The sequence below is a fragment of the Oncorhynchus masou genome, chromosome 13 (assembly GCF_036934945.1).
Source record: "Oncorhynchus masou masou isolate Uvic2021 chromosome 13, UVic_Omas_1.1, whole genome shotgun sequence".
Lineage (NCBI taxonomy): Eukaryota > Metazoa > Chordata > Actinopteri > Salmoniformes > Salmonidae > Oncorhynchus > Oncorhynchus masou.
Window position 1 is genome coordinate 47,086,629 of NC_088224.1, and position 12,947 is coordinate 47,099,575.

General features: G+C 42.8%; 1 protein-coding gene across 6 annotated transcripts in view; it reads right to left on the bottom strand.

Moving 5' to 3' along the window:
* The window catches only part of LOC135552448 (endothelin-converting enzyme 2-like), a 103,933-nt gene that overhangs the window by 51,726 nt on the left and 39,260 nt on the right, over positions 1-12,947 (bottom strand). For all 6 annotated transcript variants that reach the window (XM_064984087.1, XM_064984082.1, XM_064984083.1 and 3 more), the window contains 2 exons: positions 7,306-7,450; positions 6,797-7,012 (listed from right to left, as the gene is read on the bottom strand). In XM_064984087.1, coding sequence (XP_064840159.1) covers positions 6,797-7,012; positions 7,306-7,450 — 361 coding nt within the window. The remainder of the gene's footprint in view (positions 1-6,796; positions 7,013-7,305; positions 7,451-12,947) is intronic.

A 12,947-nucleotide genomic window follows, 5' to 3' on the forward strand; every position in this document is an offset into this window, starting at 1 on the left:
GTGCCATCCGTTTTGTCACTAAAGCACCTTATACCACCCACCACTGCGACTTGTATGCTCTAGTCGGCTGGCCCTCGCTACATATTCGCCGCCAGGCCCACTGGCTCCAGGTCATCTACAAGTCCATGCTAGGTAAAGCTCCGCCTTATCTCAGTTCACTGGTCACGATGGCAACACCCATCCGTAGCACGCGCTCCAGCAGGTGTATCTCACTGATCATCCCTAAAGCCAACACCTCATTTGGTCGCCTTTCGTTCCAATACTCTGCTGCCTGTGACTGGAACGAATTGCAAAAATCCCTGAAGTTGGAGACATTTATCTCCCTCACCAACTTCAAACATCTGCTATCTGAGCAGCTAACCGATCGCTGCAGCTGTACATAGTCTATTGGTAAATAGCCCACCCATTTTCACCTACCTCATCCCCATACTGTTTTTATTTATTTACTTTTCTGCTCTTTTGCACACCAATATCTCTACCTGTACATGACCATCTGATCATTTATCACCCCAGTGTTAATCTGCAAAATTGTAATTATTCGCCTACCTCCTCATGCCTTTTGCACACAATGTATATAGACTCCCTTTTTTTCTGCTGTGTTATTGACTTGTTAATTGTTTACTCCATGTGTAACTCTGTGTTGTCTGTTCACACTGCTATGCTTTATCTTGGCCAGGTCGCAGTTGCAAATGAGAACTTGTTCTCAACTAGCCTACCTGGTTAAATAAAGGTGAACAAAAAAAATACAAAAAAAGTCTCTGATGTCCCTCTGGAATGCTACCCTTGCTTGGATTTCATCAACCTTGTTGTCAAGAGACTGGACATTGGCGAGAAGAATGCTAGGGAGTGGTGCACAATGTGCCCGTCTCCGGAGTCTGACCAGAAGACCGCCTCGTTTCCCTCTTTTACAAAGTCGTCGGCTGGGATCCATTCCGTTGTCCTGGTTGAAAGGCAGAACACAGGATCCGCTTCGCGAAAGTCATATTCTTGGTCGTACTGATGGTGAGTTGACGCTGATCTTATATTCAGTAGTTCTTCTCGACTGTATGTATTGAAACCTAAGATGATCTGGGGTACTAATGTAAGAAATAACATGTAAAAAAACAAAAAACTGCAGTTTCCTAGGAACGCGAAGCAAGGCGGCCATCTCTGTCGGCGCATGTTAACATGCATGAAACCAAGGCTTTTACAGTTACAGAAGTCATCAAATGAGAGCGCCTGGGGAATGGGAGTGGAGCTAGGCACTGCAGGGCCTGGATTAACCTCTACATGACCAGAGAAGCAGAGGTGGAGTAAGATAAGGGTACGGCTAAAGGCTAAAAGAGCTGGTCGTCTAGTACGTTCGGGACAGAGAGTAAAAGGAGCAGATTTCTGGGCGCAGTATGATATATATTATATGCATAATGTACAGACAAAGGTATGGTAGGATGTGAATACAGTTGAGGTAAACCTAGGCATTGAGAGATGGTGAGAGAGGTATTGTCTCTAGAGACATCAATTAAACCAAGTGAGGTCACTGCAAGTGTGGATGGTGGGACAAGAGGGTTAGCTGAGGCATATTGAGCAGGGCTGAAGGCTCTACAGTGAAATAAGACAATAATCACTAACCGAAACAGCAATGGACAAGGCATATTGACATTAGGCATGCATACTCGAGTGATCATAGGGTCCAATGAGTAGCTGGACGGGCTGGAGACACGGCGATTCAGACAGCCAGCAGGCTAGCAGAAGGGCCTTAGAGGAACGTCGCAACGGAAGATGTCTGCTGCTGTAGCCCCTCATGCGGTTACGTCGGCAGACCAGTCGTGCTGGATCAGTGAAAGGGTCCAGGCCAATTGGCAAAATAGGAATAGTAGCCCAAGAAATTGACTGATGGACCACTACAGCTAACAGTCCGGTATGCTCTAGATAGTTAGCGGTCCGCGGCTAGCAAATGGGCATTCAGGGGATGTCGTGATGAAGGAGCCAGTTTGTTTTTAAACTCGGGCGGATTACGTTGGTAGTCCAGACAAGTTGGATTGGCGGGGCTCCGTAACAGCAATAAAAGGGATCCAGGCCAATTGGCAAAATAGGTATTGTAGCTCAAGGAGTGGCTAATGGTCCTCTTCAGCTAGCCGGGAGATGGGCGTAGCATAGGCTAGCTCCAGGCTAATTGGTGCTCACTTCAGGACAGGGACATTAGCAGGAGAAGCCAATTGGATAGCAGCTAGCAAGCCACGATGATCCAGGTGAAGAGGTTCAGAGCTTGCGGTAGGAATCCGGTGATATGGAGAAAAAGGAGTCCGGTAAGCTCTTGGTTGAGACTCGCTGTACAGACTGGCAGGAGTTGTCCTGGCTAGAGGTTAGCTGATGACCGCTAGCAGGGGCTAGCTTACTACTAGCTAGTACTTAGTTAGCTGGCTAGCTTCTGCTGGGTTTTCCGGTTCTGAGGTAAAGAAAATAGCAGATCCATACCACATTGGGTGAGGCGGGTTGCAGGAGAGTATGTTGAAGTTGGGGTTAAGAAAAATATGAAGAAATATATGCCAACAAACAATATATAAAATTATATATATAAAGATATACTGTATACAGTATATGGGACAAGATGAAAACAAAAGACTGTCTGACTGCTACGCCATCTTGAATGTTACATGACCGGCCAATGCTGCAGAACAGATCAACTAATTATCATACAGAAGCTATAATTCATGCCCTTTTGTCAACAATACAAAACCATTTTTTTAAATGGTGTGACCTCAAAGGATGCTCTGGTCCATCTCACACGGATGGTTGCAGACATAATTTAATTAAATGACTCAGAGTTGGAATATTCCGGCAGTAAATTAGCAGCAGAACATACACACACAGGTATGCAAGCATGCGCGTGCACTCACTCAAGCACATACGCACGCATTTACATACGCGCAAGCACGCACACACACTTTACTGAGAGGACAACACACACTTTATTGAGAAGACATCTCAGGTTACATCCCAAATGGCACCCTATTCAAAAGTAGTGCACTAAATAGGGAGCAATTTGGAACACGACCTTAGACTGGCACTGCTTCCTGACTGTTGTTGATGAGGAGTAATTCTATACCAGCGCACAGTTAATTTAGTCCTGTTTGTTTTTTCTCTGTATGGTTGAACAAAAAGACACCGTTGACAAGCTGCATCAAAACAGACTACTGGGAGAAAGCCATATCTCTCTTCTGAATTGCTAACACAATCCCATTCGGACAAGCATAATATTGTTAACTGTATGTATATACACACAAGCACAAACAAGTATACACACATGCACGTACACACAAGCATACACACACACACACATACATACACACTCCCTCATTAAGCTTCAGTGGCTTTCCTGCTAGTAGGGCAGCTAAAAGGGAAAAACAGGGTCACAGTAACCTCTGGTACACGCACACAAGCATACGCACATACACGCATGCACATACAAACATACACACACACACACACACACTTAAACACTTGCTCTTTAAGCTTTAGTGGCTCTCCCGTCCCGTCCTCAACTTTGGTGATGACATCTATAAAATAGCCTCCAACACTCTACTCAACAAACTGGATGCAGTCTATCACAGTGCCATCCGTTTTGTCACCAAAGCCCCATACACTACCCACCATTGCGACCTGTACGCTCTCGTTGGTTGGCCCTCGCTTCATACTGCTCATTGCCAAACCCACTGGCTACAGGTTATCTACAAGTCTCTGCTAGGTAAAGCCCCACCTTATCTCAGCTCACTGGTCACCATAGCAGCACCCACTCGTAGCATGCGCTCCAGCAGGTATATCTCACTGGTCACCCCCAAAGTCAATTCCTCTGGTCGTTTTTCCTTCCAGTTCTCTGCTGCCCATGACTGGAATGAATTGCAAAAATCTCTGAAGCTGGAGACTCACATCTCCCTCACTAGCGTTAAGCACCAGCTGTCAGAGTAGCTTACAGATCACTGAACCTGTACATAGCCCATCTGTAAACAGCCCATCTATCTAGCTACCTCATCCCCATACTGGTATTTATTTATTTATTTTGCTCCTTCGCACTCCAGTATCTCTACCTGCGCATTCATCTTCTGCCGATCTACCTTTCCAGTGTTTAATTGTTATATTAACTTACCTAATTTGCCCTCACTGTATATGGACTTTTTGTTCTCTTTTGTTCTACTGTATTATTGACTGTATGTTTTGTATATTCCATGTGTAACTCTGTGTTGTTTTATGTGTCGAATTACTACGCTTTATCTTGGCCAGGTCGCAGTTACAAATGAGAACTTGTTCTCAACTAGCCTACCTGGTTAAATAAAGGTGAAATAAAATTAAAATAAAAAAGTAGGGCTGAAGGGGAACAAACAGGGTCACAGTAAACCTCTGGTATATTATGGAGTGAGACTGGCATCCCAGTACTGAATAGTTTTAATTCAACATTCGATGGAGTATAAAGTTCTGCATGCACCGGAAGCAGCAAGGTATTTACCAGAACTGCACTGACCTGGGGCCCTCAGCCCCAGGTCTGGGTTCTGTCCCAAATGGCACTCTATTCCTTTCATTGGAACTCTATTCCCTTCATAGTGCACAAGGGCCCCTGGTAAAAAGTAGTGCACTATAAAGGGAATAGGGTGCCATTTGGTCTGCCCACTTAGCAAGACAAGCTGATTCAGCTGGCCTCAAAAACCACACAGCACTGTAGATGCTGACTAGCCTGGTCCAAATCAATTTGATTTGATTTTTTTGGTGCAGGCAGAAATTGCTGTGGCATGAGTAAAAGTGACTGGGACAACAATTTTCCAGCAAAAATACCCTGACATATTTAAGTGAAAATTTGTGCAATCACATTGCATAATTTAACACATAACACAGGATAAATGTGACCACAAAGTTCCCTTGGGAAACAAGCCTGTTATTAGGCCTATTGCCAAGTAGGCAGCGCAACTACACAAGTTATAATTACTGTCAACACCACGGAAACTGTCCGAGTCTGACAGTAAACAAACAATGAAATAGGCTACACAACGTCATAGGCGGTGCGTGAGTTCCATGTTCGGGGAAGCAGTGAGGAAAACAGAGGAGGCAAACAGTTTTAGGAGGATTCGGGAAAAAATGTGGCTTTTATAAACACATTTCGTGCAATTCTACGTCACTTTACATGTCTGAAGACACTATCAGAATCTTTAATAATAGGCATTCTACAAAAATAACAGCATGGTCCTACTCTGCTGATACTGACAAACTGAGATCAATAAAAATGACCTTGCCTTGAATGAATCTAATCTCGGGCTACAAAAAAGGGAGATACATATTATACAATATGAGGAAATTATTGTTCTAAACATTCCAGTGACTGATTCATCCAATGATAAAGACGGTATGCGCACTCTGTCACACCCTGATCTGTTTCACCTGTCCTTGTGATAGTCTCCACCCCCTCCAGGTGTCACTTATTATCCCCGGTGTATATATCCCTGTGTTTCCTGTCTCTCTGTGCCAGTTTGTCTTGTTTGCCAAGTCAACCAACAGTTTCCCTTGCTCCTATTTTTCCCAGTCTCTGTTGGTTCCAGTCCTCCTGGTTTCGACCCTTGCCTGTCCTGACTCCGTACCCTTCTGCTTGAACACTCTTCCTGTTCTGTTTTCAAGCCTGCCTATCCCCTTCTACTGTTTGGACTCTGATCTGGTCACTGAACCCTTGCCTGGCCTGCCCTTGAGACTGCCTTTCATCTGGTACTGTTTTGGACCCGGTTTATGAACTCTTGACTGTCCCCTTTTGCCTACCCCTTGGATTAATAAATATTGGTGCTCAACCATCTGCTTCCTGTGTCTGCATTTGGGTCTCGCCTTGTGTCCTTATACACTCACCAGGGATATGGTTGACACTCTCTACTAGTGCAAAGAGATTCGTCCTGGTGTAGCCTACTAATGGGAATAAACTACTGGCTGCCAGTATGATACTGTAAAAACAACAGGATTTCTTTAGTGTACACTATTCTTTTAAAAATAATTAGAAAGGATCATTCAGAATATATGTGACTTTTCTGTTTATGCGATTTAACTTTAAAATGTTGCCATAGGTCTAGGGTTATTTTAAATGCTTCTCACTGACAGTCACAACTCGCTGTCAAATTTGCAGATTTCGACTGTAGGCTTCTGATTTACTATATGATTGCGATGTAACCAATTAGATCTCAGGAACCTCCTACAGCATTTTCAACTGTTCTGATGAGTCAGGAGACAATACAACCAACAAATCAAGTTCATTTTTATTTATTTTTAAATATATTTTAAGCCAGCTTGATTGGGTGGGCCATTATTAAATCTGGCAGGGCCTGGTCCAAGACCCGTTTGTGCTGTCTAGTGTTTGGCCACACAGCCTCAACAGATCTGGGAAAAGACTCTATATGCTGACCTGAACAGCCCAGCAAATAAACTAGAACCAGGCCTGTCAACACTTCCACCATACAAAACTGTCAACACTGTTAACAGATTTGGGCTCCTGAGTGGCGCAGCAGTCTAAGGCACTGCATCTCAGTGCTTGAGGTGTCACTACAGACACCCTGGTTCAATGTGATTGGGAGTCCCATAGGGTGGCGTACGATTGGACCAGCGTCATCCGGGTTTGGCCGGTGTAGTCCGTCATTGTAAATAATAATTGTTTTTAACTGACTTGCCTAGTTAAAAAAAAATAATAATACAAATTTGACTACACACTCCCAACACTGTCAACAAGGTCATGAAATAGTGTGCTATGTTTACAGTATGCAATGTGTGTCTGTCTGTGTATTGTGTACAAACAACTCACCCAGCAGGTGTTTGAGGAGAGCCTGGTTCTGGTCCCAGATGCTGTTGAAGGTGTTCCAGCGAGAGCGTCCATCAGGGAGGGGGTTCTTGCGTACCCAGCCCCCGCAGGCGTATTGGTAGAAGTCATGGCAGGGGTCAGCGCTGCGGTCCAGGGCCTCTACGATCTTACTGGCCACCGTAATACAGGCCTCAGTCAGACACAGGCTTCGCACTGGGTCTGGTTTCAAGGTAGAAAAACAGAATTCTATAATGCTTTATAAAGCCTGCTGGTACAGTATAATGCTTTATGATGTGGTTATAATGCAAGTTCACTTTTGTCGTCACAAGCATGTATGACTCCATAATGTCTTAATAATCACTCATAATGATACTGCTAAACACCAGCCAGCTGAAATGTTGATACACAGAGAGACATAACATATTGTAAGCCTTATTATAAGACATAACACTTGTGTTCTTGTGTGTGTGTGCTTGCGCGCCTGTGTCCGTGAGTGTAACCAAAGGCCTCGCCTGTGTTGTAGCGCATGCCCAGCGTGACAGCACATCCGAACAGGGCCAGGAGAGAGCAGAGCAGCACACCAGCCAGCACTACCTCCATTTGAGTCCTCCTGCCTATGGGACCGAGGAGCTGGATGCCGCCCTTCCGAAAGCCAACCTGTGGGAACACATGAGCCAGAGACAGAAGAGAGGATGGGATGACATCACATGTATCACAGACATAGTCAAGAGGGCTTCCATTCTTGCAGAGCTGTAGTGAAGTTCTAACACTCCCAGCACATGTCATATATCCAAATCTCCCTATCGGAGACCGGGGTTCAATCCCTTCCCACAGTTTTTTACCCACCTGCCTGTATCCCCTTCTGATTTGCATACTGTCTAAATAAATATATCCAGTGCATTCGGGAAAGTATTCTGGCCCCTTGACTTCTTCCACATTTTGTTACGTTCAAGTCTTATTCTAAAATGGATAAAAGAGTTTTTTTCACCCTCATCAATCCACACACAATACCCCTTAATTGGGCGGCATGTAGCCTAATGCTCAAATCCCCAAGCTGACAAGGTAAAAATCTGTTGTTCTGCCACTGGACAAGGCAGTTTACCCACTGTTCCCCGGTAGGCCGTCATTGTAAATAAGAATTTGTTCTTAACTGACCTGCCTAGTTAAATAAAGGTTACATTTTTATTAAAAAGAGACGACTCCGGGATGCTGGCCTTCTAGGCAGAGTTCCTCTGACCAGTGTCTGTGTTCTTTTGCCCATCTTAATCTTCTCTTCTTATTGGGCAGTCTGAGATATGGCTTTTTCTTTGCAACTCTACCTAGAAGGCCAGCATCCCGAAGTCGCCCCTTCACTGTTGACGTTGAGACTGGTGTTTTGCGGGTATTGTTTAATGAAGCTCCCAGTTGCTCATTTGAGCAACTCCTCTTTCTATTCTGGTTAGAGACAGTTTGCGCTGTTCTGTGAAGGGAGTTGTACACAGTACAAGAGATCTTCAGTTTCTTGGCAATTTCTCACATGGAATACCCTTAAATTCTCAGAACAAGAATAGACTGACGAGTTTCAGAAGAAAGTTCTTTGTTTCTGGCCATTTTGAGCCTGTAATCGAACCCACAAATGCTGATGCTCCAGATACTCAACTCGTCTAAAGAAGGCACGTTTTATTGCTATTTTAGTCACACCACAGTTTTCAGATGTGCTAACATCATTGCAAAAGGGTTTTCTAATTATCAATTAGCCTTTTAAAATTATAAACTTGGATTAGCTAACACAACATTCTATTGGAACAACTGTACGCCTATGTACAGTTGAAGTCGGTAGTTAACATACACTTAGGTTGGAGTCATTAAAACTCATTTTTCAACCACTCCACACATTTCTTGTTAGCAAACTATAGTTTTGGCAAGTCGCTTAGGACATGTACTTAGTGCAATACACAAGTCATTTTTCCAACCATTGTTTACAGACCGAGTATTTCACTTATAATTCACTGTACCACAATTCCAGTGGGTCAGAAGTTTACATTCACTGAGTTGACTGTGCCTTTAAACAGCTTGGAAAATTCCAGAAAATGATATCATGGCTTTAGAAGCTTCTGATAGGCTAATTGACATAATTTGAGTCAATTGGAGGTCTATCTGGGGATGTATTTCAAGGCCTACCTTCAAACTCAGTGCCTCTTTGCTTGACATCATGGGAAAATCAAAAGAAATCAGCCAAGACCTTAGAAAGAAATTTGTAGACCTCCACAAGTCTGGTTCATCCTTGGTAGCAATTTCCAAACGCCTGAATGTACCATGTTCAACTGTACAAACAATAGTACACAAGTATAAACACCATGGGACCACTCAGCCATCATACCGCTCAGGAAGGAGACGTGTTCTGTCTCCTAGAGATGAACGTGCTTTGGTGTGAAAAGTGCTAATCAATCCCAGAACAACAGTAAAGGACCTTGTGAGGAAAGCTGGAGGAAACAGGTACAAACAAATCTATATCCACAGTAAAACGAGTTTTATATCACGACAGAACCTGAAATGCTGCTCAGCAAGGAAGAAGCCAATGCTCCAAATCCACCATAAAAAAAAGCCAGACTACTGCAAATGGGGAAAAAGATCGTACTTTTTGGAGAAATGTCCTCTGGTTTGATGAAACGAAATTAGAACTGTTTTGCCAGTCATTATGTTTGGATGAAAAAGGGGGAGGATTGCAAGCCGAAGAACACCATCCCAACCATGAAGCATGGGGGTGGCAGCATCATGATGTGGGGGTTCTTTGCTGCAGGAGGGACTGGTGCACTTCACAAAATAGATGGCATCATGAGGGAAGAAAATTATGTGGATATATTGAAACAACATATCAAGACATCAGTCAGGAAGTTAAAGCTTGGTCGCACATGGGTCTTCCAAATGGACAATGACCTCAAGCATACTTCCAAAGGTGTGGCAAAATGGCTTAACCAGTTAAGGCTATGCACAATACTGCCCCCTTTGGAGGAATTGCGTGCCCATAGTAAACAGAAAATCTGTCCAAAATTGCTAATATATGCATATAATAATTATTATTGAATAGAAAACACTCTAAAGCTTCTAAAACCGTTTGAATGATGTCTGTATGTAAAGCAGAACTCACAGGGCAGCCATTCTCCCAAACTCTCTCTCTCATCAGGAAAGTTACCCCAACTTTGACGTCATCGCCCCCACCCTTCCCAACCAGCTACGGATCTGGGATCAGTTTCTGTGTCTTCAGCGTGCTGTGTTCTTTCAATGGAGCGAGTAATGAAGAAAATCCCTCGAGCTTTGACCGGTTGGCGGGCAAAATACCGAAGTGTCACGAGAATTTAGCTGCGCGTCAGGGAGCAATTGAAGACACGGCACTCTTTTTTCCACATCGTCTGAGGAGAGTTGCGTTCTTTTGTTTGAATCGTCAATTGTTTTGTACGTTAATAACATCCTAAAGCTTGATTCTGCACTTAGTTTAACCAGTTTAGTCGACATATAATATGTAATTTTGAAGTTTTGATGCACAACTGTTCGTGATCAGAAGTCCTTTTTGGTGTATTTCACCTGAAGCTGTTAGCATATGCTAATACAAAGACACACAAACTGAAACCAAACATTATATTAGGTAAGTATGACTCCTTCCACTACATTCTGATCGAAGACCATCAAAGGTAAGGGAATATTTATGTTGTAATTTTGTATTTCTGTTGACTCCAACACAGCAGAGAAATATTTCTTATGTCTGAGCGCCACCTCAGAATATTGCCTAGTGAACGAATTCTGTAACGTTAAAAATAAATGTAACACAGAGGTTGCATTAAGAAGCAGTGTATCTTTCTAACTATATGTAGAACATGTATATTTAGTCAAAGTCTATGATGTGTATTGCTGTTATCTGGCGTTATCTGGCGGAGCTATTTATAATTTCTCCGGACATTTCTGTAGCATTTTTTGAACATGGCTCAATGTAAACGGAGATTTATGGATATAAATGGCATATTATTGAAAAAATATATAAATGTACAGTGTAACATGTCCTATTACTGTCATCTGATGAAGATTTTCAAAAGGTTAGTGAATTATTTTTCTTTTAATCCTGCGTTTGTGATTGTGCTTTTTGCTTGACAATGTGGCTACATATTGTATGTGTCCTAGTGGTTGTTTGATATACATATGTCCGGGGGTGTCCTCGGATGGGGCCACAGTGTCTCCTGACCCCTCCTGTCTCAGCCTCCAGTATTTATGCTGCAGTATTTATGCTGCAGTAGTTTGTGTCGGGGGGCTGGGGTCAGTTTGTTATATCTGGAGTACTTCTCCTGTCCAATTCGGTGTCCTGTGTGAATCTAAGTGTGCGTTCTCTAATTCTCTCCTTCTCTCTCTCTTTCTCTCTCTCGGAGGACCTGAGCCCTAGGACCATGCCCCAGGACTACCTGACATGATGACTCCTTGCTGTCCCCAGTCCACCTGGCCGTGCTGCTGCTCCAGTTTCAACTGTTCTGCCTTATTATTATTCGACCATGCTGGTCATTTATGATAATTTGAACATCTTGGCCATGTTCTGTTATAATCTCTACCCGGCACAGCCAGAAGAGGACTGGCCACCCCACATAGCCTGGTTCCTCTCTAGGTTTCTTCCTAGGTTTTGGCCTTTCTATGGAGTTTTTCCTAACCACCGTGCTTCTACACATGCATTGCTTGCTGTTTGGGGTTTTAGGCTGGGTTTCTGTACAGCACTTTGAGATATCAGCTGATGTACGAAGGGCTATATAAATAAATTTGATTTGATTTGATGTGCTATGTTTTCGCCATAAAACATTTTAGAAATCTGACTCGCTGGGTAGATGAACAAGGTGTTTGTCTTTCATTTGAGCTATTGGACTTGTTAATGTGTGGAGGTTAAATATTTCTAAGAATATTTTTGCATTCTGTGCGCCATCTTTTGAGTTGAGCTTGGGGGGGGGGTGCCCTTGGGGAACGTGTACCGTGAAGGCGTTAAGGACAGCAAAGTCAAGGTATTGGAGTGGCCATCACAAAGCCCTGACCTCAACCCTATAGAAATGTTGTCGGCAGACCTGAGAAACCGTTTGCGAGCAAGGATGCCTACAAACCTGACTCAGTTACACCAGCTCTGTCAGGAGGAAAAATGGGCCAAAATTCACCCAACTTATTGTGGGAAGCTTGTGGAAGGCTTCCCGAAACGTTTGACCCAAGTTAAATAATTGTAATACAATGCTACCATATGTAAACTGGGTGTATGTAAACTTCTGACCCACTGGGAATGTGATGAAAGAAATAAAAGCTTAAATAAATCATTCTCTCTACTATTATTCTGACATTTCACATTCTTAAAACAAAGTGGTGATCCTAACTGACCTAAGACAGGGAATTTGTAATTGGATTAAATGTCAGGAACTGTGAAAAACTGAGTTTAAATGTATTTGGCTAAGGTGAATGTAAATGTCTGACTTTAACTGTAGATATTCCATAACAAATCAGCCGTTTCCAGCTACAATAGTCATTTACAACATACTTTACTTTACAGCACTGCTTATATAGACAGGTGTGTGCCTTTCCAAATCATGTCCAATCAATTGAATTTACCACAGGTGGACTCCAATCAAGTTGCAAAAACATCTCAAGGATGATCAATGGAAACAGAATGCACTTGAACCTAATTTAGAGTCCCATAGAAAAGTGTCTGAATACTTGTAATGTAATGTTTTAAATTGTAATAAATTTGGAGATTTTTTTTTAATCCATTTTAATTTTAATCCATTTCAGAATATGACTGTAACGTAACAAAATGTGGAAAAAGTGAAGAGATCTGAATAATTTCCAAATGTACTGTATATATATTTTTAACCCTCCATTCCTCTTTCCGAGTGACTTTTCTAATGAATGAAATATCACTATAAAGTTCATCTTGGAACCGAAAATAAAATTTTGCAAGAGCACAGGCCAGCTCTCGATTTGGCAGTCAGTCTTTCATGAGGGACTACTATGAAGTATGAATTTAGTGTAGTTTAAGAACTGTCAAAAGTTTTTTTTTGAAAGGACTTTTTGCACTTAGGAAGGGAGGATGTGGGGATTGAATCCCGGTCTCAGGTGGGGATTAAAAAAATAAATTAAATTACTAGAACTGAATTTGCTGATAGCT